Source organism: Empidonax traillii, unplaced genomic scaffold (genome assembly GCF_003031625.1).
Source record: "Empidonax traillii isolate 1590-97213 ecotype Southwest subspecies unplaced genomic scaffold, ASM303162v1 scaffold586:size682069, whole genome shotgun sequence".
Lineage (NCBI taxonomy): Eukaryota > Metazoa > Chordata > Aves > Passeriformes > Tyrannidae > Empidonax > Empidonax traillii.
The window spans coordinates 423,325-443,723 of record NW_020955779.1 but is presented as its reverse complement, the minus strand read 5'-3'; the positions used below and the strand labels follow the sequence as shown (position 1 = coordinate 443,723).

The 20,399-nt window shown below is 40.8% G+C and overlaps 1 protein-coding gene across 1 annotated transcript in view; it reads left to right on the top strand.

Annotated features, from left to right (window-relative positions):
* PLB1 (phospholipase B1) overlaps positions 1-20,399 on the top strand; it is a 93,193-nt gene that overhangs the window by 46,778 nt on the left and 26,016 nt on the right. Inside the window, exons 26-44 of the mRNA XM_027898240.1 lie at positions 530-630; positions 1,973-2,054; positions 2,631-2,735; positions 3,364-3,459; positions 3,906-3,977; positions 4,643-4,702; positions 5,106-5,166; positions 5,872-5,930; positions 7,716-7,783; positions 8,766-8,809; positions 10,040-10,148; positions 13,748-13,799; positions 13,942-14,022; positions 15,122-15,187; positions 15,565-15,665; positions 16,500-16,581; positions 17,019-17,123; positions 18,867-18,962; positions 20,080-20,151. Coding sequence (XP_027754041.1) covers positions 530-630; positions 1,973-2,054; positions 2,631-2,735; positions 3,364-3,459; positions 3,906-3,977; positions 4,643-4,702; positions 5,106-5,166; positions 5,872-5,930; positions 7,716-7,783; positions 8,766-8,809; positions 10,040-10,148; positions 13,748-13,799; positions 13,942-14,022; positions 15,122-15,187; positions 15,565-15,665; positions 16,500-16,581; positions 17,019-17,123; positions 18,867-18,962; positions 20,080-20,151 — 1,512 coding nt within the window. The remainder of the gene's footprint in view (positions 1-529; positions 631-1,972; positions 2,055-2,630; positions 2,736-3,363; positions 3,460-3,905; positions 3,978-4,642; positions 4,703-5,105; positions 5,167-5,871; positions 5,931-7,715; positions 7,784-8,765; positions 8,810-10,039; positions 10,149-13,747; positions 13,800-13,941; positions 14,023-15,121; positions 15,188-15,564; positions 15,666-16,499; positions 16,582-17,018; positions 17,124-18,866; positions 18,963-20,079; positions 20,152-20,399) is intronic.

The following is a 20,399-nucleotide window of genomic DNA, read 5'->3' as shown; positions in this document are numbered from 1 at the left end:
ATATTAGAGAAGTATTTGGTTCTAGCTGATGTGCTGTGAATAAGTAATGTAAAAAGTATCATTAAAAAAGTATTGTAAGAAAGTTGAACAAACATGTTATTCATTGACTAGAAGATGCTTTACTTGTTCATTAAGCTGCAAATAAATATGGTTTTGTGGTCATTAAGAGAGAGATTTTGATATTCCACGTAAGGGTAAGAATGATGAGAGTACCTGAAGAATTTGCAGGTGTCTGAACCGTGCTGAGACCTACAACAACTCTTTTGACCCTTTTTGAAGCCATCATTTTCAAGTGACCATCCACCAACATTTAGAATAGAACTCGGTAGTGCCGGCAGGGGCTGTAATTTAGTATTGTATGCGTGGGAAATTAATTATTGAGAAAGTACTTTTGGACACCTCTGTTATAAATAATGTAAGCTGCTTGGATCAGCAGGCTGCTGCCTAAGGTTTGCTGTGGCTGTGCAGGGGCAAAAGCAGCAATCTGCGCTCCAGGAGTTTGCTCTGAGTTTGCTTATTCCCTTGGCAGGTTCCACGGGCATATGTGAACCTGGTGACGATACTTTCCATTGAAAGACTCCGGGAGCTGTACGCAGTGAAAAACAATGGCTGCCCAAAATGGCTTATGAGGTTTGAAGATTATTTACGTTGCAGCTCTCATTTTTGCTCACAGAAGGCTGCGAGGTTTTCTTGGGAAACTTTTTTTCTTAAAGAGAAAAGGTTCTAGTATTTCAGACCGCCAAACACCTTCCCCTGTGCATGTACCTACATTTTTATTTCATCGCAGCATTTAGAAATACCGGTCTATCTGTCGGTGTCTCTCTATCTGAGCCTTGCTACTACCACTTTTAATGAAGGTGCCATTTTAATGACTCCCCACTTACCCTGCAAGTGAGTTCAAGCCAGAGCAGAAAGAGCTCGACTGTGCACTCTTTGGCAAAGATAGAGAAGACACTAAGACACAAGGTTTTTTTTGTTTTATTTACAGATTTACCTTTTTGCGGTCTTAAAACTCTCCCTCTTGCTTCTGTAGTTTTCAATCTCTGTAATCTCGTTGCTGATTATTACTTTTATTGCTAACTAGTCTCTCAAGTAGATGTCAGGGATGCTTAATCATGCCACACGTTGCATTTATGGCTCAGCAGTCCTCCCAGGTCAGGGTGAGTCCACCCCTGAAGTGACAGGTCTGCACCCTCAGTGGACTTGAGGTCACTCAGGTAGGGTCCAGCATGTTCCCACAGACTTGCTTCTGGCAGGACTTGCTTGGTTTCAGAAAAGCAAATATCTACTTTTCTGGACAGACAGGAAGAATAACCTTGCCCTGTGTATGTAGACAGCCACTGAAGGTGGTTTTGCAGGAGGAACGTGTATGCAACCCTCTTGCTGTGATTTAAGGGCTCTCTCATGGCTGTCTGTGGAAAATTAGTTTTGAAACTCAAACTGCCGGTGCTCTGGCATGAGTCCTTCAGAAGCGTGTGTCCACAAGTGTGTGTTCCTTCCAGGAGTGCCAATTCTGCCATGGGGCACCTCCTCCTCACCCCCACTGTTCTCTCCTCCTCCCCCTCTCTGATGTTTTCTGCCCTTTCTTAAGTAGGTTTTTACAGAGGCACCAGCATCTTGGCTGAGAGGCTCAGCCATGCCCTGTGGTTGCTTTGTTGAAGCTGTGTCCAGCAGTCACTGCTGGTCCCTCCTCACAGAGGTCACTCCTCATGTTGAAACCTTGCCACGGGTACCCAGTACAGTTTTTGCTGTGGAGACTTTTCCTCTCTTTATCTTCATTAATTTATCCCAAATAAATGTGTTTCTGCTCAAGAACTGAGACTGTGCAGAAACTCTAATGAGAGCTAATATTCTCATTGAGTGGCCTGTCAGAGAAATCCCTCTCAGAGCTTTTTATCCTGTAGTTTGTCAGTTTGGGAAGAGGGGAGGGAAAAAGAAGAACAGATCTCAGCACCATGCTCTTATCCCACAGGATCCTGTGCCCTTGTGTCGTAAACCCTAAGGACAACTCCAGTGAGCTGAAGAAGTTGATCTACTTTAACAGAAGGTATCAGGTAAGGCACATGGCATTTGTTACAAGTTCAGTGTCATCTTCCTGTTGACCAAGGGACCACAGATGGGCTAATATTTGGATAGGAGTAGGCTCAAAATCTTTGCAACTCTATTGCACTAAACCAACAGAAGAGATGAAAAGAAAACCATAGAAAGCCTTTACAGAGCCATAGAAAGTAGAGTATGTCAGTGAGGGAGCAGTTTTTTTATCATTTATGTTATTGAAGATGAGATGAAGTCAAACAACATGGTAACTCAGGAACAAGCTTTCAGACACGGCATGTCAGGCAAACCAAAAACGCTTTGGTGGTTCTGGAGGATCTTTTTGACAGAAAACCTAATTACTGAGCAGGCTGCCAGTCCTTGTCAGTCAGTCAGCCATTCCTGGGCCGTCTCTCTGCAAAAAAGCCCAGGGTGCATGTCAAAAAAAAGGCAGCTGCATTGACTGCCTCATGCAAGCCAGAAACTGTGGCCACATCTGGGAGTGGGAACTCCTGGGTGAAATGTAAATGGATGGAATGACTTGATGAGATGAAAAAAGAAAAAAGAATTATGACAACTTTTCTTTAACTCTTTAGGAAAGAACCCGCCAGTTAGTGGAGAGTGGAAGGTATGACACTAAGGATGATTTCACAGTGGTTATGCAGCCATTTCTGACTAATATGGACATGCCAAAAACACAGGTAAAACCAACCAAAAATACACACGTAAAATTAAATCCTGGTGCAATTCCCCTGACTTGTCAAAATTGTCTTAGCAGGTTTCTTACCTAAGAGTAATTATTACATTCAGTTAACATCCAAAATTGCAGAAAATGTTAATGGAATAATGGAGATAATGGCCAACAGGAATACAGACCTTGCAGACATGATTTGGGGCACTGCAATTTATTTCAAAGTTTTCATCGGGGAGTACTTGCTCTCTATTCCCTATGCATCAACAAGTCCTTTCCATTACTTTGATAAATGACTTTTGGTGGGAAAACACACATGTTTCAAAACACTATAGTGTTTGACTCCCAAGGAAAGTAAAGAACACGATCAATATCTATGCCCCGGTATTCTGTACTGGGAGCCACAGTGATCTGTATTCCTTATTACTTTGGAAATCCTATATTGAAAAGCTTTAAAAGGCTTCTTAGTTCTGAGTTACTAATGTTCTTAGGCCTGGTTTCATTCTCTTGGCCTCAGAGGCCTTTGCAGCTCCTTTGATTAGAAGTCAGTTGGGATATCTCACTGAAAGAGAGAAGGCATAATGCACAGCTTATTGCATATTTACTGTCTCTGTGACAGCACCCATCTTATTCTCTAGGAGGGGTTGCCGGATGATTCCTATTTTGCCCCAGACTGTTTCCACTTCAGCCAGAAGGCTCATTCCCAGGCTGCACGTGGTTTGTGGAACAACATGGTAAGATTTTTAAAGGTTGTGTTGGTCTCACCTTGTTCACTCCATCCTGCCCTTGGCAGCAAAACAACCCCCAGGGAGCTACTAGGTAGCTAGCCATTTCTCTTCTGGATTGTGTTTACAAAGGCAAAGAGTGATCATATGAAGAAAGGTCACCTGAATTGTTAAACCAGTCATATCAAACCAGTAAATCTTGGGGTATGTTGAGGCTTGGGGTGTTGGGACTTCCCTCAGGGAGATGATGCCTGACCAGCAGGTCATGTTCATGGTGTATAGGAATTAGCCCTTCAGCACTCAAAGAAGAAGTATGTGGAGGCAGCTGCCGGTATTGGTGCAGTGCACTGCAATGGTCTTGCTGTGCTGCAGAGGTGGTTTCCAGTGGTTGGCAATACAGCATTACCCATTACTCTCTGATACACATCTTTTGTGCACCCTGTTTTTTCCCACAGCTGGAACCCTTAGGGGAGAAGACAAATAATCAGAGCATGGAGGAGGAGATTGTTCTCAAATGTCCAAATACAGTAAGTTACAAGGGTGTCTGTGCTTATGTGGAGGCTCTAGGGGTGGCTGGGAATCTGTGTGGGCCTTTACCAACTGCCTGGAGTGCTGTCTCTGTGAGTGGGCTCTGCTCTTCCCTGTATAGTTTGAGTCACTGCCACCAAGAGCAGTATGGGCATTCCCCCATGAGTTGGAGGGCAAGCTCCTCCCAGGAGTAAGCTTCCTCACAGTCACACGTCACAACCAGCCCAAACACAAGGGAATAGTGTTTGGTCTACCACGTTAAGAGTGTTAAGTATCCACACTGACTGACAGAGCTTCAGTGGGTGGAATAGAGCAGAAATGATACCAGTCAGCACAGCTCTGTAGATGTCGCTGGGGCTGCCTTGCAGTGGGACCACAAGCTTCCTGTTAACCACACACAGAAGGGTCCTGAGTGAATTCTCTAATTTCTAGCTGTACAAAAATACAGCCTTAGGTTTATACTGTTGTTACAAGGCTTTTTAAAAGGCCGTTTATTTTCTTTCTCCCCTTTTTTCTTTCTTTTTTTTTTTTTTTTTAAATCCCTGAGATTTATTTGCACCAAGCTACTAATCAAATACAGACATCTGAGAATTGAAGTTTGGAGAATGGAAATCTCCATGCATCTCTGATGCTTTGCATTGACTCAGACTGCTTTGCTTTGTAGGCTGCGCCGTTCCTGAGGACGTATAAGAACAGTAATTACACATACCCCAACCAAACTCCAGTAAGTGCCGACATCACCATCCCACTGTTACTCTGCTGTACCTGTTCCTGTATGGTAACCAAATGAGTCATGTTCTGCACCACAGGCGAAATCGGTCTTTGGCCAAAGGGGCTTGTGAGGCTGAGTGCATGATGCAGAACAGGGACGCTCTCCCTGAGTTAGACAAAATGCATCCAGAAACTCCTGTAAGAACCCATGCTCAGACAGCAGTTATCAGTCCAGGATGCTATGCTTTTCTGAGCAACACTGCATATGACTGTTGAACTGAGCAACCTAGACCTGTCTAGTTAATTACGTGCTAAAGAGGCTCTGGTTTATCCACCTGGCCTCTGCTGGGAAGATCCTAGTTAGTACTGACTGTATTTGCTAGCCAAATGCTATTCAGCTTTCTTATTCTCTTTAGAATTATGGAAGCCAACTGCCATGTGAGGACAGGTCCCCATCCTCCCCTCCTGCAACTTCAGGTAATCTTGCCTGTTTTACGTTAAGAGGTTGAATTACTACCAACTGTCCTTCAAGACGAGTGTTAATTTTTGCTGAAATGACTGCTGGACTGGGAAAAACACTGCTCAGAAAGGATATGATGTTTTTCAGCAGCTACTTAATAGGTACAATGCCATGCTGTCTGACTAAGTAGCTCTGCTGAACTCACTGCCAGTGGAGAACTTCAGAGTATCTTGTGGTAAAACCCAAATTTGAGTGCTGACATAGCTTGTAAGTGATACCACTTAAATCTCATGGAAGGAAACTGAAAATCCAGCTTCATGCATGTTAGTGCAGCATTCAGTTTTTCAAATAACTTCATATTGTCTTCTCTTTGGTCCTCTTATGTCTTCTTACAACTTTAGTATAGTATTCCTGCTTTGTATAATTCTGCCTTACTTTACTGTCACCTTGGTGCTGGATATTGTTTGCCACTTATTGTTATTTGCTCCTTGCTCTTCTGTCTTTTCGGTAGATATGTCAACCATTGACATATTGAATAATATGCATATGTTGCTGCTACAATCACGTGACTTGAGCTGGAAAGAGCTCCTGATTTATCACTTGGGTATTGCAAAAACAACATGACAGCATCACAGGGCACAGTGGCATATTCCACAACCCAAAGTAGCGAAAAAGAATAGCTATTTCCTATCCACGTTCAACTGCATCTCTTTCCTTTGCAGTGCATTCCCTAAAGCCAGCTGATGTGAAGATTATAGCAGCCCTTGGGGATTCTTTGACGGTAAGAAGGTTGTGTTTTTACTGTTCTCTTGGTAAAATTACACACACGTGCCTGCTCTGGTGGAGGGGAAATAGCTATTATACCTATAAGCAAAGATCTGTTCATTCATGGATGACAATAAATCTAGCAGCTGGAACAAGAAAGGAGGTGTCAGTCTTCTAGCACTCTATTCCCCCCACACACATATTCATGTGCTTTTGAACTTAGGCTAACACACACACACAAATCCTTTGAAGATGTGCCTGTGTGATTTGCTAAACTGGAGACAGATCAGATGCTGTTGAAACTAATAGGACATAACACAAGGCTTAGATTACTGTGCTTTTCAAAGACTTTTCTAAATAGGAATGGACTGATGAACCTGCTTTTCTCCCTCTGTTCTTTCAGGAACAGAATGTGGCTAAGGGATGTTGAATAACATTTTATTTATTTGAGCATTAATGAGTTCAGGATGTATGGAGGGAGAATCCTCTGACTTGATGCATTTCAGAAGATACTCAAGTCTGATTTTCTTTATCATCATAAGTAGTTCTTACTGATTATGATTATTGTTGGTAGCCAGGAAGGAATATGTCTCAAAATCCAGATGTTCTATATTCCATTTATGTCTTTCTGTCTAATGTTTTCATACTGGTCAAGGACTGAAATTCTACAGCCAGGTTAAAGGAAACACTGGACGGAAAGATATAATTGGAACATGGGTTTCTCTGAATTTGAGCCTGAACAACGAAGACATTGTGTGTACAAACCATGAAGCCTTTACAACAATCTGGCAGACATGTTGCTACAAGTCCTACGCACAGGAGGCTACTGAAATAAATATAAGCACTTGAATGCAAACCTGCAATATTAACAGACGAAAGATATTCCATATATGATTGTGGTTGCTGTATTGTAATACCCAGAACCCTGCAGGTGTTTCTGCTTCTAAGTATAGTCTGTAGGAACTTGGAATAAAATCTGCTTTCATAGAGTGTGCAGTGATGTATTGCTGTCTAAGAGCTGCATTTGGCCTGCGTGTAGTTATTCTGATCACCAATATTCTGTTAATTCAATAAAGCTTATATATATGTGAGAAAATGTAGTATTATGGTTTAATCTGAGGAAGTAGCAAATAGTCTGCCTGATCTTGTGCTGTACTGAAGTACTAACCTGTACCCAAATTTAGAATGAAACTACACAATCACAGCTGGCAGGAAACACTCAGCTTCTGAATTCTGGAAGTGTTTTAGGAGGGATGTAGCTGCTAGCTTGCTTCTTTCTTCAGGGTGAGTGTAGAGAGTGCTTCCTCCTTTCTCTAGTACTGCTATAAGTCTTTCCATTTAGCACAATACTTTTCAAATTGGTATGTATGTGTTATGGTGCTCCTTTCTGATGTATGTTTGCTCTCTTGCAAGTTCAGATGGTGTTTCTTATCATTAGCTGGAAAGTTTCATCTGTTTGATTAAGATGTCTTCATCATTGTTGAGTAATGCAACCATAAGAGTTATTTAGCTCATCTAGACCCATGAGAAGAAAGTCTTTGTTCCACAGCTCCATCATACATTTTGTGTGTCATACATACAATATGATGCCTGTAAATAATTACAAAAGTTATTGTTGTGTTCTTCAGGAGAAAGGTTGGGGAAAAGCCAGATGCTTTCTAAAGCTTCAAAAGTAAACAAAACAACTATGCAATTCTATTTAAATTACTAAATTGTGTTTGTTACATGTTTGTATTACAAATTACTATTGCATTAGTAATTGTGTTTTCACTTCATTTGGTTAATGAAAAATAATGTCCAGGCTGGTACAGGAATTGCCTCAGATCGTCTAGAGGATTTGGCCACTCAATACCGGGGACTGTCTTGGAGGTAAGTCTTCAGCCAAGGTGATAAAGAGATGTGTATTCTTTCCTGTAAATAATACTATTCTCTTGAACACATTTTTGGTCTTTCAGCTGTCAGGAAGTTCAAAAAAAAAAAAAGGTTGCTTCTCAGGCTAGAGTTTCTTGATAACATGCGTCAAGATCCAGGATTTATCATAAAGGTGGCTTCACAGAAAATGTTTCCAGTGGTGGATTTTAAGCTAGCATTTTGATTTTCTCTCATGCTTTCATTTGTGGCTGTTTGCAAAAGTTTGTACTTCTATGTCGGGATTTCAAGTTGGAAATCTACAAAACTGCTCAAAAATCACTGGAACAAGCCAGATCTAGTTGGTTTTGGAACTTCTCAAAGTTTTCTTTTTCTGAACCTTTTGCAATACCACGGAAAACTGTTAAACCAGAGGACTTTTACTACATGCAGCACATAGTTGTAAAAGATTTGTTTCACTGTAGTGATGTAGCTCAGTTGATGTTGACTGAAGCAGTTCTGTTCTGTACTAATACCTCTCTGTAAGACATATCCATCTGCAGAAAGAAGGAAAAGAGAGCGGGAGCTGCTGCTGAAGCTCTCTTGTCACCCAGGGGCTGTCTTGTTTTGGTGTTGCCTTAAAGTGGCTTGATGAGGCTTTAGTTGGTCTCAAAGCTGGCCTACTAATTTGCAGTTCTTAAGGGCTTGATCATTTGAGTATGTACTTATCTCAGATATTTTTCTGCCACTTGGTGAATGATTGACCACACCCTTCTACATCTGCTAGATCATGAAATCCTTCTGACAAGCATCTTCACCACTGAAACTGCAGCCATTCTCCCCAGTAGCATTTCCACTTTTGTCCTCTCCATGTATTCTGATCTTTGATAGTTACCAAATTAATCACTCTTTGCTTCTTTCCATGATGTGAGTTAGGTTTTCTCTTTGCTTGTCTGTGTCCAGGTAAGAGATGAATGACTGGGATTTCTCTTTCTCATTTTAGTATTGGAGGAGATGAATCGTTAAAGAATGTGACAACTCTACCTAGTAAGTAAATGCTTTGCTCAGTATAATTGGCAAAATTGAAGGAACACAATGAACTGATTTCTGACGTTTACAGAGACCTCTTAAGTATCTCAAAGCTGGTTTAGTGTAATTAACAAGAACTCCTTTTAAAAGAAACAACATCCTAGGACTAAGGAATAAAACGTTGCCTTCATCAGTGAAGCTGAGAGAAGCAGCTAGAAATTTCCTTACTTTCTTTTCTCTTTCCCTTTTCAACTGCTTGGTGAGTGTTATTTGAATTTCTAAATAAGCTTGCTATGTCCATGCTTATGATGCACTTAACATTTGCTTTTAATAATTTCATCACAGTTTTTTCCAAAAGAAATGTTTGCATAGAGTAGGTCTCTTTGGTAAATAAAGCTGCCTACTCATACATGTAACCTGAAGGGAATAATTTTAACTTTCTCTTCGTTGATACATGCAACTTTTCATAGCTCAGTCTGTTGTTAATGTAAAACCACTCGAGCTTCAGTTTGGATCAGCTGTAATAATAAAATCCCATTTGAAAAGGACCAGTAAACTCTCCTTTTATGTGTTGACCATATTTTAAGGAGAATGTAACAAGAATATAATTAGAGTAAGCAATTAATTGATTCACTGGGTCTTATTACAGTTGACAAAGCCTTCATTAAGATATGGTTATATTCAGTCTTCGACATTAAGATAGGTTTTATAGTGTAGAACATGGCCAATTACACTCTCAGCTGTGAATTATCCTGCCAACTTTCTTTTGGAAACTACTATGGAGAATGTGGTAGAAGTTCATCAGAATCATGCATCTGAGGCTTTGTTCTTCACATTTGTCAGTAGTATAAGACTTTGCACAGCTGTGAAGCAGACCCAGATCCTGTAGCTGAAAACAAGCTCCTGCTGGGCTGAAGGACCCTTCAGGCTTGCTTCACAAAGTCAACATTGTATTTTAAGCTTTAACCACTACAGCATGAGAGATAACTGCACACAGTAGTCCTCAATTCTGCTCATCTTATCTGCTGGTGACAGTGCAGGGCGCTGCAAGCGTGCTGCTGTCTGAGTCACTGCCAGCTGGTGATCCCTCTCACCACTGCTTGGTGCATCCATCTAGCTGACTGGCAGCTGCAGCAGCTGTGCTGTGCTGTCAGAGAGCAAAACTATGGCAGTGCTGGTGTGTGCTAGTCCCTGTAGGCAGAGAGCAGATGTAGTCATTTTCCCTTCATTGCCATCTTTGTTTTTCAGACATCTTTCGAGAGTTCAATGTTACAATCATGGGCTATTCAACTGGCACGGGGAGTGAGAATGATTCCAACGCATTCCTTAACCAGGCAGTTCCTGGAGCAGAAGCTGAGTATGTAGCTTTTTGTTTCACATTTGTAGGTGATGGATGCTTCATCTAATTGCCTTTCAGCTGTCTCATGTGCTGTCACAACTTGCTCTGAAGAGCAAGCAAAACCAGTCTAGTTGAAAATTGGCTCAAAACCTGTTAAATGTATGGATTTATTTCATACAGAGCTCTCAAATGAAACCAACAGTCCTGGTTATGAAATCTACTAAGAAGAAACTGGTGGTTTCTACTCTTCCTCTTCAACATCTATTCATTTATCCATTTATCTGTCAATAAATCTCTGAGAATGTGAATATTTCCAGAAATGTAGTGAATTGAAAATGAGAAATAAGGAGTAAAAGTAGATTAAATCTTCCATAATTCTGACCTCAGGTTTCTGGATGAGGAAGCAACACTGAACAACAGAGAGGCGAGGAAAAAACAGACACAGTCTAGAATATGAAGAGAATTGCTTATGGTCATACATGGGTTTTGGTGCATTGCAGACCTGGTGCATTTGCAGCCAGTTCTGCCAGTACAGAAGAAATTGTAATGTCTTGCAGTCCTTTGACTTTGACTCTTTGCTTTTGGTCACACCTGGGAGGCTGGATAGTTGTTTTGCTATACTGCTTATCCTAGAAATCCCTGGATACTTCCTGAAAGTCAGTGCTGTTTAATTAACAAAACAGATGGCTGCTTTAATTCAGTCATAGTTTGGGCATGGGTTTTGGCAGACTATGCCCAGATTTGACATTGTGAATTGATACTACCCAGACCTTAATTTGTTTGTTTAAAGAAAAATTCATCTTGCTTTCTGAAGGAGTCTTGGAATTGAAGTTCAGAAGCCTAGCGAGGTGTTTGAGTTTGCTGTATCTAAGCAAAGATTGTTAGGATTTATTAGAGGCTTTTATTGCTCTCTTGTAGGCCTTGAGCAACTTCTGACTCATTCTAGCAATTTCAGTAAATGCTTGGATTTCCTGTCAGAAATAGTGTGCTGGGTGCCCTGCTGTATCCTACAGCCCCTCATAATTGAAGGAATACATTTTGTTTCCTAGTGATGACTGAATGTATCTGTATGTCAGTGAAATGTGCATTCAGCCATTAATGAGAATTTATTAACATACTTCTGTATGCAGCATATATCCAGATTACCTTGAAAGAATGAGATAGGTGCCTGTCTTGTATTCTGTATCAGTTAAATCCTGAACAGGCTTTTTGGAGTGGTGGGAGGACTTGAAACAGGACACACAACCTCTTAAGTCACCATTATGACTTCAAGCAACTTGCATCAGCAGCAACTGAGGCATTAGTATTAAATAGGTATTTGTTAACTGTATGAAATGAGTCAATGGATGTTAGTCTAATGAAGAATTGTCTACTTCATCTAAGACAGTTAGTCTTCTCTCTTCCGGTGAAAGCAACTTTACTGGATAAACTTGATGAACTGGAGTTATCCTTGTTCTGTAACCATATTTTGTAAACATTCAGCAAGGAGATGTAGACAATTGTGCCAGATTTCTGCTTGTCTTCAATTGTTTCTCTGTCTCATAACTCTCTGTAGAAATGTGTGCAAAATGAATATCCCTGAGCTCTGAGATGCTTCTTTTGAGAGTTCTGTTCTGTTGTGTTTTGTCTCTTGAGGTACCTGAGAAGAAGAATGTGTCCTCATTGACTATTAAAATGTATTGCAATATACGGAAATGTTTCTCCTGCTTTAGGTATTTGGCCCTGGAATGATGACAATGCAATCCAACATTTATTCTTCATCAGCCAAAAATATCCATTTTCCAATGATTCATAGGGCAAAAAAGTCCACCAGCTACTCTTGGTATTTGAGAATTGTTAGCTGGCCTGTCTTGCTTTATTGTGCTAATCTGGAAAGTGCTTTCCAGAGGTGCTGGCACCTTTATGAAATCAGATAATTTTGCAGCCTTACCAACTTTTGGAAACCTCTTTGGTATAAGGGTTTCTTAAAATGAAATCCATGGCTGCTCTGAAGAGCTCTTTAGTGAACTTGATGGTAACATAGTAAAGCAGGTCCCATTCAGCAAAATATTCCGAAGTCTATCTGCATTCATTGCTAAAGGGTTTTAGTACATGGTGGAGTTAAGGATAGATCTGAAGAATGTTGCTGAAACAAATCCTGGCTGAGACCACTGATTTCATATGAAAAAAAAAAAGGAGGTTAAGGAGAAAACCAGTGACAGAAACTGTGAATACCTGTATTTCCCATTAGAAAACTGTTTCCATTGATCAAGATCTAAATTTGATTGAAACTGCAGTTCAAAGATGGGCGATTGCTGGCACTATTTCATTCAAGATATTGTTAGGTCTTACTGACTACATTGGCCCAGGATGCATCAGCACCTCACTGACTGCATGAGAAATCAAATATCTTGTGGACTGTCAGATCAATAAATGGTGTTTTCCTCAGGATCAATTTTGAAGTCAGTGCTGTAGATTAGGGGCTTCCACGGTGGGAACAGAAGGCAATTGTGACCACTTGTGTCTTGTGATAGGTTTGGAATATAAATAAGTTGGTTATGACCTTGGACAAGGGTAAGTGTGATCAATGCGTACAGTGTGTGTGTCACAAGTAGATGTATGACAGGGCTCATTCCCCAGCAGATACCCTTATGTCAGCGTCAGATCAGTGTTCAGCCAGAGGAGGGTGGTGAGAGGTCTCTCTTTTTCCTACAGTAAACAAAGTATTGCAAAGGAGAGCTAAACTCTGGTTGCCATACAAAACAAGTGCCATGCTTATTAATGTCAGCTGATATGCTCCCAGAAATGATAGACTGTCCGTGAGAGCCTGGAGGGAGATGCAGCTCATTCCATGCTACAGAGCCGCCTGGAAGGCCAAAGCTTTCTGACCAATTCCCTTTATGCACATTTGAGGATCAACGTGTAAGGGCAGTCAAACAAAGCTGAAGCATTCAGCCTAGGTAACCCAAAACTCATTGCACTTGAGATATATTTGTGTGTATGTGTTTATAAAAAAAGAGAGAGCACTTATCGGACTATTGAAAAACAGTGAGCCTGTCAGCTTGCCTGAGTAATCTTGGAAGTTTATTGGATTTTTAATTACCCTGGAAAAGTTGTGTGCTCAGAGCTGTTACACATAGTGGAAAATTAAGTATTGACTCTGGATGCAGGCTACAGAAATGAGGGAGGGATGCACAGTGAACTCTGAAACACCTAAGCTTTGCAGGAGGATGTTTCTCAAGAGGTCAGCTAAATATTGGGACTGGGGATTCCCTTGTTTTAGTCCACAAGGAATAGGCTGATAGCAACCTAGTTCTAAACAGGCCATCTGCTTACAAACATTACCATGTCTGGGGTTTCAGCTGGTTTAGGTGCTAAGCACTGTAATAGGAGCTAAACTTATGGTTCCAAACTAATGACTGAACTTGAGTAGAATCAGTATTCAAGTTCAATTTGGTGTTGATTTTCTCACCAAAATGTAATTTGATCATGTAATTTGATCACAGAAACGTAAGTATTGTAGTCTCCTCACTCATCATTTCTGATATCTGCAACTTGATTTAAGGTGACTGAAGAATGTTAATGTCAGTCTCTCAGTATGGGTGTTTCTTTCCCTCACTAGTTGTCCTTCTTTACAGGCACTTACCAGCCCAAGCAAGAAATCTTGTGAGACTTATGAAAAGTGATTCTGTAAGTTGTTTGGGACTCCTTTAATCTTACAGCATGTATAGAAAGAGGTGTTGATCACATGATAGATCCACCTGCAGTGACACCTCGTGCATATCATAAAGTGAAAAAATTCAGGCTCATTATTTTCTTCTTTATTGCACAGAGAATTGACTTCGGTGCTGACTGGAAGCTCATAACTGTGTTTATTGGAAACAATGATCTGTGCAACTATTGCAAAGACCCTGTGAGTAGTAGAACTGGTTAACTGAAACTGTAGTGGGACTGTGGTGTCAATGTAGAAACACGTCAAGGGAAATCTGTGGATCCTTAGAGGCCCTCACAGAGATAACGTGAGTTATATTCGGGCTGCTGTATGTTTTGATGGGGGTTGTTGCTGACAGTACCCTGATATAAAATTGGTACTAGCAAAAGAGTAGGATGGTTTTGTTTTCTCTGGCTTACTCCAAAGTCAGAACCATTATCTTTGCTACTGTCTTTTGACGTGAGCAAAAAATGGAAGGGAAGAAAAGCTTCGCTCCTCTGATGTGGAAACTGCTCTGCTGCTAGCGTGGCCTCTTTAGACATCCAAGAATGGTAGCAGTAGTTCAAAGCAGTACAATCCTACAATCGTTCTCACCCCATAACTCACAGTTAGGGACGTGATAGGAACAGGTGCAGGTATGTATAAGAGGACTTGCTGCAATGCTCAGTCTTACTTGAAATTTATGCTTCTCTGGACTGTGGAGAAGCCTTTAGGCTTAGAAGATTATGGGAGTTGAGTGGGCAGGTGGCAGGGAGAGGCCACCTTTCACTACCAGCTCTCACTTTCTTGCCTTTAATATGTTAACTTCTTATGAGCATTTTCTGTTTTTCCTGCAACCCCTTCTGCGTGTGAAATTTGCTGCTTCTGCAGAAGCCTTGCCAGGCATCTTTGCTGCTGCTGCCAAGTTTTATAGCTTTATTTATAGCTATGACCTTGCCTAGCAATGATTTCACCTAATTTTATGAGAGCTTATCAGCTGGCTGTGAGCACACTTATGGGGGCTTGGTTTATGCTGTTCAGCATGCATTCAGACTGGCTTCCTTCCTGCCTTGTTACATGAAGGGCCCAGTGGAGTTGGGTTAAATATACTGCTAGTCAAGAAGGTTTATTTTAAATCCAAAATTTCACCAAACCTTTCTACATTTTAGTTTAATTGACATGCTTAAAATCCCCGGTCTCTAGAAAGATGCAGGAACATTCTACTAACCATAGTGTTGTATGGCAGAAGGAAGTGAATTACTGAGATTCTGCAGCCTCCCAACCTAAATGCCTTAGCAGTAATCTCTTCTATTTCTATCAGGAACACTACTCATCTGGGAATTACATCAAAAGGATCCAAGAAACTCTTGATATTCTGCACAAGGAGGCAAGTGCTGACTGACTGATGCTAGCCCTTCTGTTTGCTTGATTTTGTGGGATGTTTTTTTCCATTCTGGTACCAAACATATGCCATTGACTTCTACTAAAACATTTTCTTTTGTCTTGTCTATCTGCAAGTAGTGACATGCAATCTGAAATGACAGATAGTAACACTGAACCATGGTGTAGGAAAAGGATCACAAGCTGAGTTGTGGGAGTGTGGAGGTGGGGGGGTGGTGTTGATTTTTCATTCTTTTTAATTAATTTGTTTCCTTCCAACAGTGGAGAAAGGGAAGGGATGTCAAATGCATATATATAATGAATAAATGCACTGTGGGCTTTGTAACCAGTTTCTTCTAAGCTAAAGCATGACTTACCTTTCAGGTTCCAAAAGCTCTAGTGAATCTGGTTGACGTGGCGGATGTCTACCCTCTGAGACAGTTCTTTGTGGATACTCAAGTTCAGTGCCCTACTTACTTGGCAGAGTAAGGCTCAACTTCCTTTTGTTCCTGAGCTTACTGCATGTGATGATAAAACATGTTCTTGTTCTGTGCTTCTCTCATTATTTGAGTTAATGTTCAAAGGTAGCAGCACGGTCCTCTGGACTTCCCATGCAGTGCTGACATCATCACTCTGCCTGATGGCATTTCCTTCTCTTGGCTTTGCCCCAAGTGTTGTCAGAAAACCTGTGCATTTTTCATATCTAGAACCGTCCGTAATGTATACCTAGGGTTAAAGTTTCTGATACAGGGTTCTTCAGGATGGAGTTGAAGTCCACAAGCATTTGGATTTGCATGCCTTTTGTGGGAACCTGAAGTATTTGCAGATAGACAGGTTTCTCCTGTTTCAGAGGCTTAGTACAATGGGTGATTTGCATTATTTGCTGACCTTTCAGACAGGGGCAAATTCTCTGTCTTGGGAATGCAAAAGAAATTGTTGATTGGAAAGGTATCAGCTCAGAGGTAACACAGTACATTTCAAAGACGTGTTTTCTAGTTCCACAGACTGGTCAGAACTTCTGTCAGTCTGCAGGGCCTTTGGATGCCAGGATGTAATTAATGCAATAAACTATCATCTGTGCCCTGTGCATTACTTTGATATAATTGGGTATGAACAAAAATTAGAGTAGTATCATTGATGTGATGCAGAAAATAAGACTGAAGATTGAAATTACAATAGCAAGAACAATAAGATGTTTTCGCAGAAACATGACTGTACAGGTTTCCTTATTACTCCCATGACATGAGGCATTGGGTGGCAAAGGGTGACATCTGCGTTATCAGATGTCTAACTCTCTATTCCTGTTTTCTCTCCCACAGTTATCTGTGTAGCTGTATTTTCACAGGAGAAGAAAATTCAGAAAATTTAACGATGGTGAGGGAAGCCACCAGAGCTTATAGGGTATGTTTATCAAGAGCGATACAGTTACTTTATTTCCACTTGAGGTGAGATCTTGATTACCGAGCAACATATCATATCAGTATATTACAAAAATGAACCCCATGAACTAAGCTGGAGGTTATTTGAAGCGACCCGAAACACCACGTGACCAAAACAAGCAGCAGAGCTCTTCAGAAAAATCCTGCTTCCTAGTAGAGAAAAGAATAGGTGGGAGTTTAGTCACCAAAATCCTGTCCCTGACAAACTGTTGCAGTATTGTGTTCCAGCCTTCTCAGCCACTTTGCAAGGCACACCTTTTGCCAATGTCTGTGGCTATTTCGGTTTACAAGTAAAACTTCCTTTTGATTCTTGGGCTTTCAAAAAACCAAGCCAAACAAACCGGTTGTGATGCAGAGATGTTGCTGGAGCATTGATTGTGTTTTTTTGGTTTCTTGCAGCTTGGCATTCAGAGACTAATAGAGTCTGGCAGATATGACACTCATGAAAATTTCACAGTGGTCATCCAACCTTTCCTCCAAAATCTGAAGATTCCTCTTGGTCAGGTATGGTATAAAGTGACTTCTCCGTTTCAAGGACTAAGTGTGGGTATCTAACCTTTAGAGACTATATGCAAAATAGTGCTTTTCTTATTAAAGCTTGTTGCTTTTTGGTATAGTATAACAGATTTCTTCGTATCATTTCTTAGTTTTACACATTATTCTGTTGGTATCAATTACTGTTTTGGAAAATGAATCAAAACCTGATTTAAGAGGTTTGTTTGTATATGTTCTTAAGGGTACATAAATATTTTTCTTTCTGAAAATACAACATGTTTAATAAGAAACAGAGTTATAAAGTTACAGTACTTATAGCAACATAGCTGAATTGCTCAGTGGAGACTACAGCATCAGCTCCCCTTCATGTCCCATAACTCGTTCTTCTGTGTCTGACAGAAAGAAGTTAACTATGATCTGGTGGAAGTAGTTTTATGTAGTTCCTGTGTATGTTTTATTTCCTTGAATGGCAAGTTCCAGTAAACTATAAATCTAGTAAAACATCCAAACCTTCTCTAAAACTGAAACTGCGTTTGCTAAGTTTCATATCCATCTGCGCTTCCTCATCTCACCTGGAACTAAGAGCAGGTGGGACATAATATTGAGCAGGGATTACTCTGGTATAATTGAACCGGACTAATCTTGAAAATGTTCACAATATCTAGTAAAAGTTTGAAAAGTCCAGATGCTGCTACAGACAAATTTGGAAAACTGAGTGAAAGCTTCACAGGAAAAACAGGCCCTTTTTTGTGTGTGTGTGTGCGCGCGTGTGTGTGTGTGTGTGTGAAGCCGGTGCCTGTGCAAAAAATCATCCCTTGGGATTTGGTACTGAGCATAGGGAACACAGAAATAAAAACAGAAGAAGGAAAACATTTCTGAACTTTTTTATAGTCTCACAAGCATTAGTTCAGATTTTAGGAAAGTTCAAGATGCTGTTTTTCCTTTTTATCTCTCACAACGTTCAGATGTTCCTGAACTGAAAACTCTGCCTCCAAACTTGGCAAGAGATATGATATAGATGCAAAATTTGGCAGTAGGGCTCTAAAAAGCAAGTCCAACCACCACAAATCAAGACCTGCTCGAGTTCTGAGGAAGGACTGCTCTGACCGAAAAAGTTATGTCAGTCATCTGTGGCCCTAATCTCAGTACTTGTGCAAAAACCAACATATTTAAATTTCCAAACTCCATTTCCTTTAAATCCTCAAGTATCTGTATTAAAGTACAGCTTTGCTCAGAATGGAGACTGCACTAGTGTGCTCGGTCAGCCTGGCTGCCTTCTATTGAATAATTACTTGCTTCTTGCTCCTTTTAAAACTCACAGCTATGCAAAAGCAGTTGGGCTCTGTTCCTTCTGCTAAAGCCTCATAACATGCTTGTTGCCATGTAAAGGTACTGCAGAGCATAATGGTGCCTGTGGTGCCAGTTCTGATGACATGTAGAGGAGAGGAACCCATCCTTATTTTAGGACCTGAAGAGGAACTGCACATGTAACTGAAAATGGTGGGTTTGCTGCTTCTAGGTGGATCTGCCCATGGAGGCACATAATTATCTCTAGCTAAGTGTTTCTATAGCTTGTGGATCTGCTGAAGTACAGTTTGTATCACCAGATAATCATGGGCCTTTCTGCAATGGAGCAAGGAGAACAAGTAGCATTAATGTCTCATTACTGACTCTCATTCAGTCTCAGCAATCCCAACCTGAAACTGTGTGGATTCTTCTACACTCTGATGTCCTTTATGCTTTCATTTGTAGGATGGGCAACCAGATGTCTCCTACTTTTCACCTGACTGCTTCCATCCCAGCCAGAAGGGCCATTCTCAGCTTGCCAAGGCTCTCTGGAATGCCATGGTAAGGTGACAGGCTCTGCATATAATGATATCTTTACCTAGACCTGAGAACCATTAAAATGATCTCTATAATAAGCGTTACAATTAAGACCTGGATAGCACTGGACCTGGTGTTTGTATCTTCTTAGCCAGTCAAATACCCTCTGGTTTTGACGCTGCTCTCAGCCTGGAATCTCCTGGTTCCTAAAGTGTGTGGGGAGGAGAGGGGTGCTGTAAGTGGGTGTTCAGAGTCATTTGTGACTTCAGCGGAGTACTTCAAGTCTACTTCACCCACTGTCATGCAAGGCAAGATAGCATTTAATAAGAATGATGTTTCTATGGGCTGGGATGGGAAATCACCAAATAAAGAATTGTAACTATACGTCAGTTTAAAACGGGTTACTTAGAAGTTTGTTTTAAATCTGTGTGTTGGGAATATCTCATTGTTGGGAATATCTCATTAGGAATTAAAGTGGCTTTAATTCAGTTCAGTTTTACTACATTTGGAAATGAGTAAAGCTCAGTAAAAATAAGTCATTAGAGGTTGCTTAAGCAAACCCATTTTACTTAGCATTGCAGTGCAGGAGGAGGACACATGCAGTTGGAGGCAGTATCTTGGATCCTGAATATAACTTCTATATACTTTGGGGTAATATCTTAACAACTAACATGATTGCTTGCAATCATCAAGCAGTATCTCTAATTAGATTTGGTTTTATCTTCTACACATAAACAGCCTTTTGTTGGAGATGCCATCATGCAGCTTAACTATAAAAAAAAGGAGGCACTCTTAACCATCTTTTATGCAAGAGAAGAGAGTTTACGACCTTGCCTTCTGGCGAAATTCCAAGGTACTTCATGTGCCTGCCAGAATCCTCCAGGAGTTTAAACTGATCCCACTGTAGCTTTCCACTTCCCATTTTAAGCTTCTTTGTAGAGTTGCTCTTTTGTTATGCAGTTGCCATGTTCTTTCTGAGAAGTAGATGCATTTCAGCCTTGGGTAAATCCCGGTCTGTAAATACAGGCAGCTTTATATAGATGTGAAAGGTATATTTAGTTTGTTTTGGATTGGAATTGTTATACAGATTTAAGATGAGCTGACATGGTTACAGAATGGGTTCTTTTGTCTTTGTTTCCAGTTACAGCCTGTAGGCCAGAAGGCTGACTCATTTGATTTCACGGATGACATCGTCCTTGACTGTCCAGCTCAGGTAAATATACCCACATCGTGGAAGCTGGCTATCAGGAGGCTGTGCGTGCTTGTACTTGGTGCAGAGAGCACCAGTTCAGTACATCTGGAACAACTTCACTTAAAGCTTTGTTCTCTACTTACCTGTAAGTGGCAGGCGTTCTCATGTACCTGCTTTGGTGTCCTGTTGCCCTTTTGCTGTGCCATGAATACTGATTGACAACATGCGGACTTGTGTGTTTGCAGCTGTAGCAGAGGTTGTATTTTGTT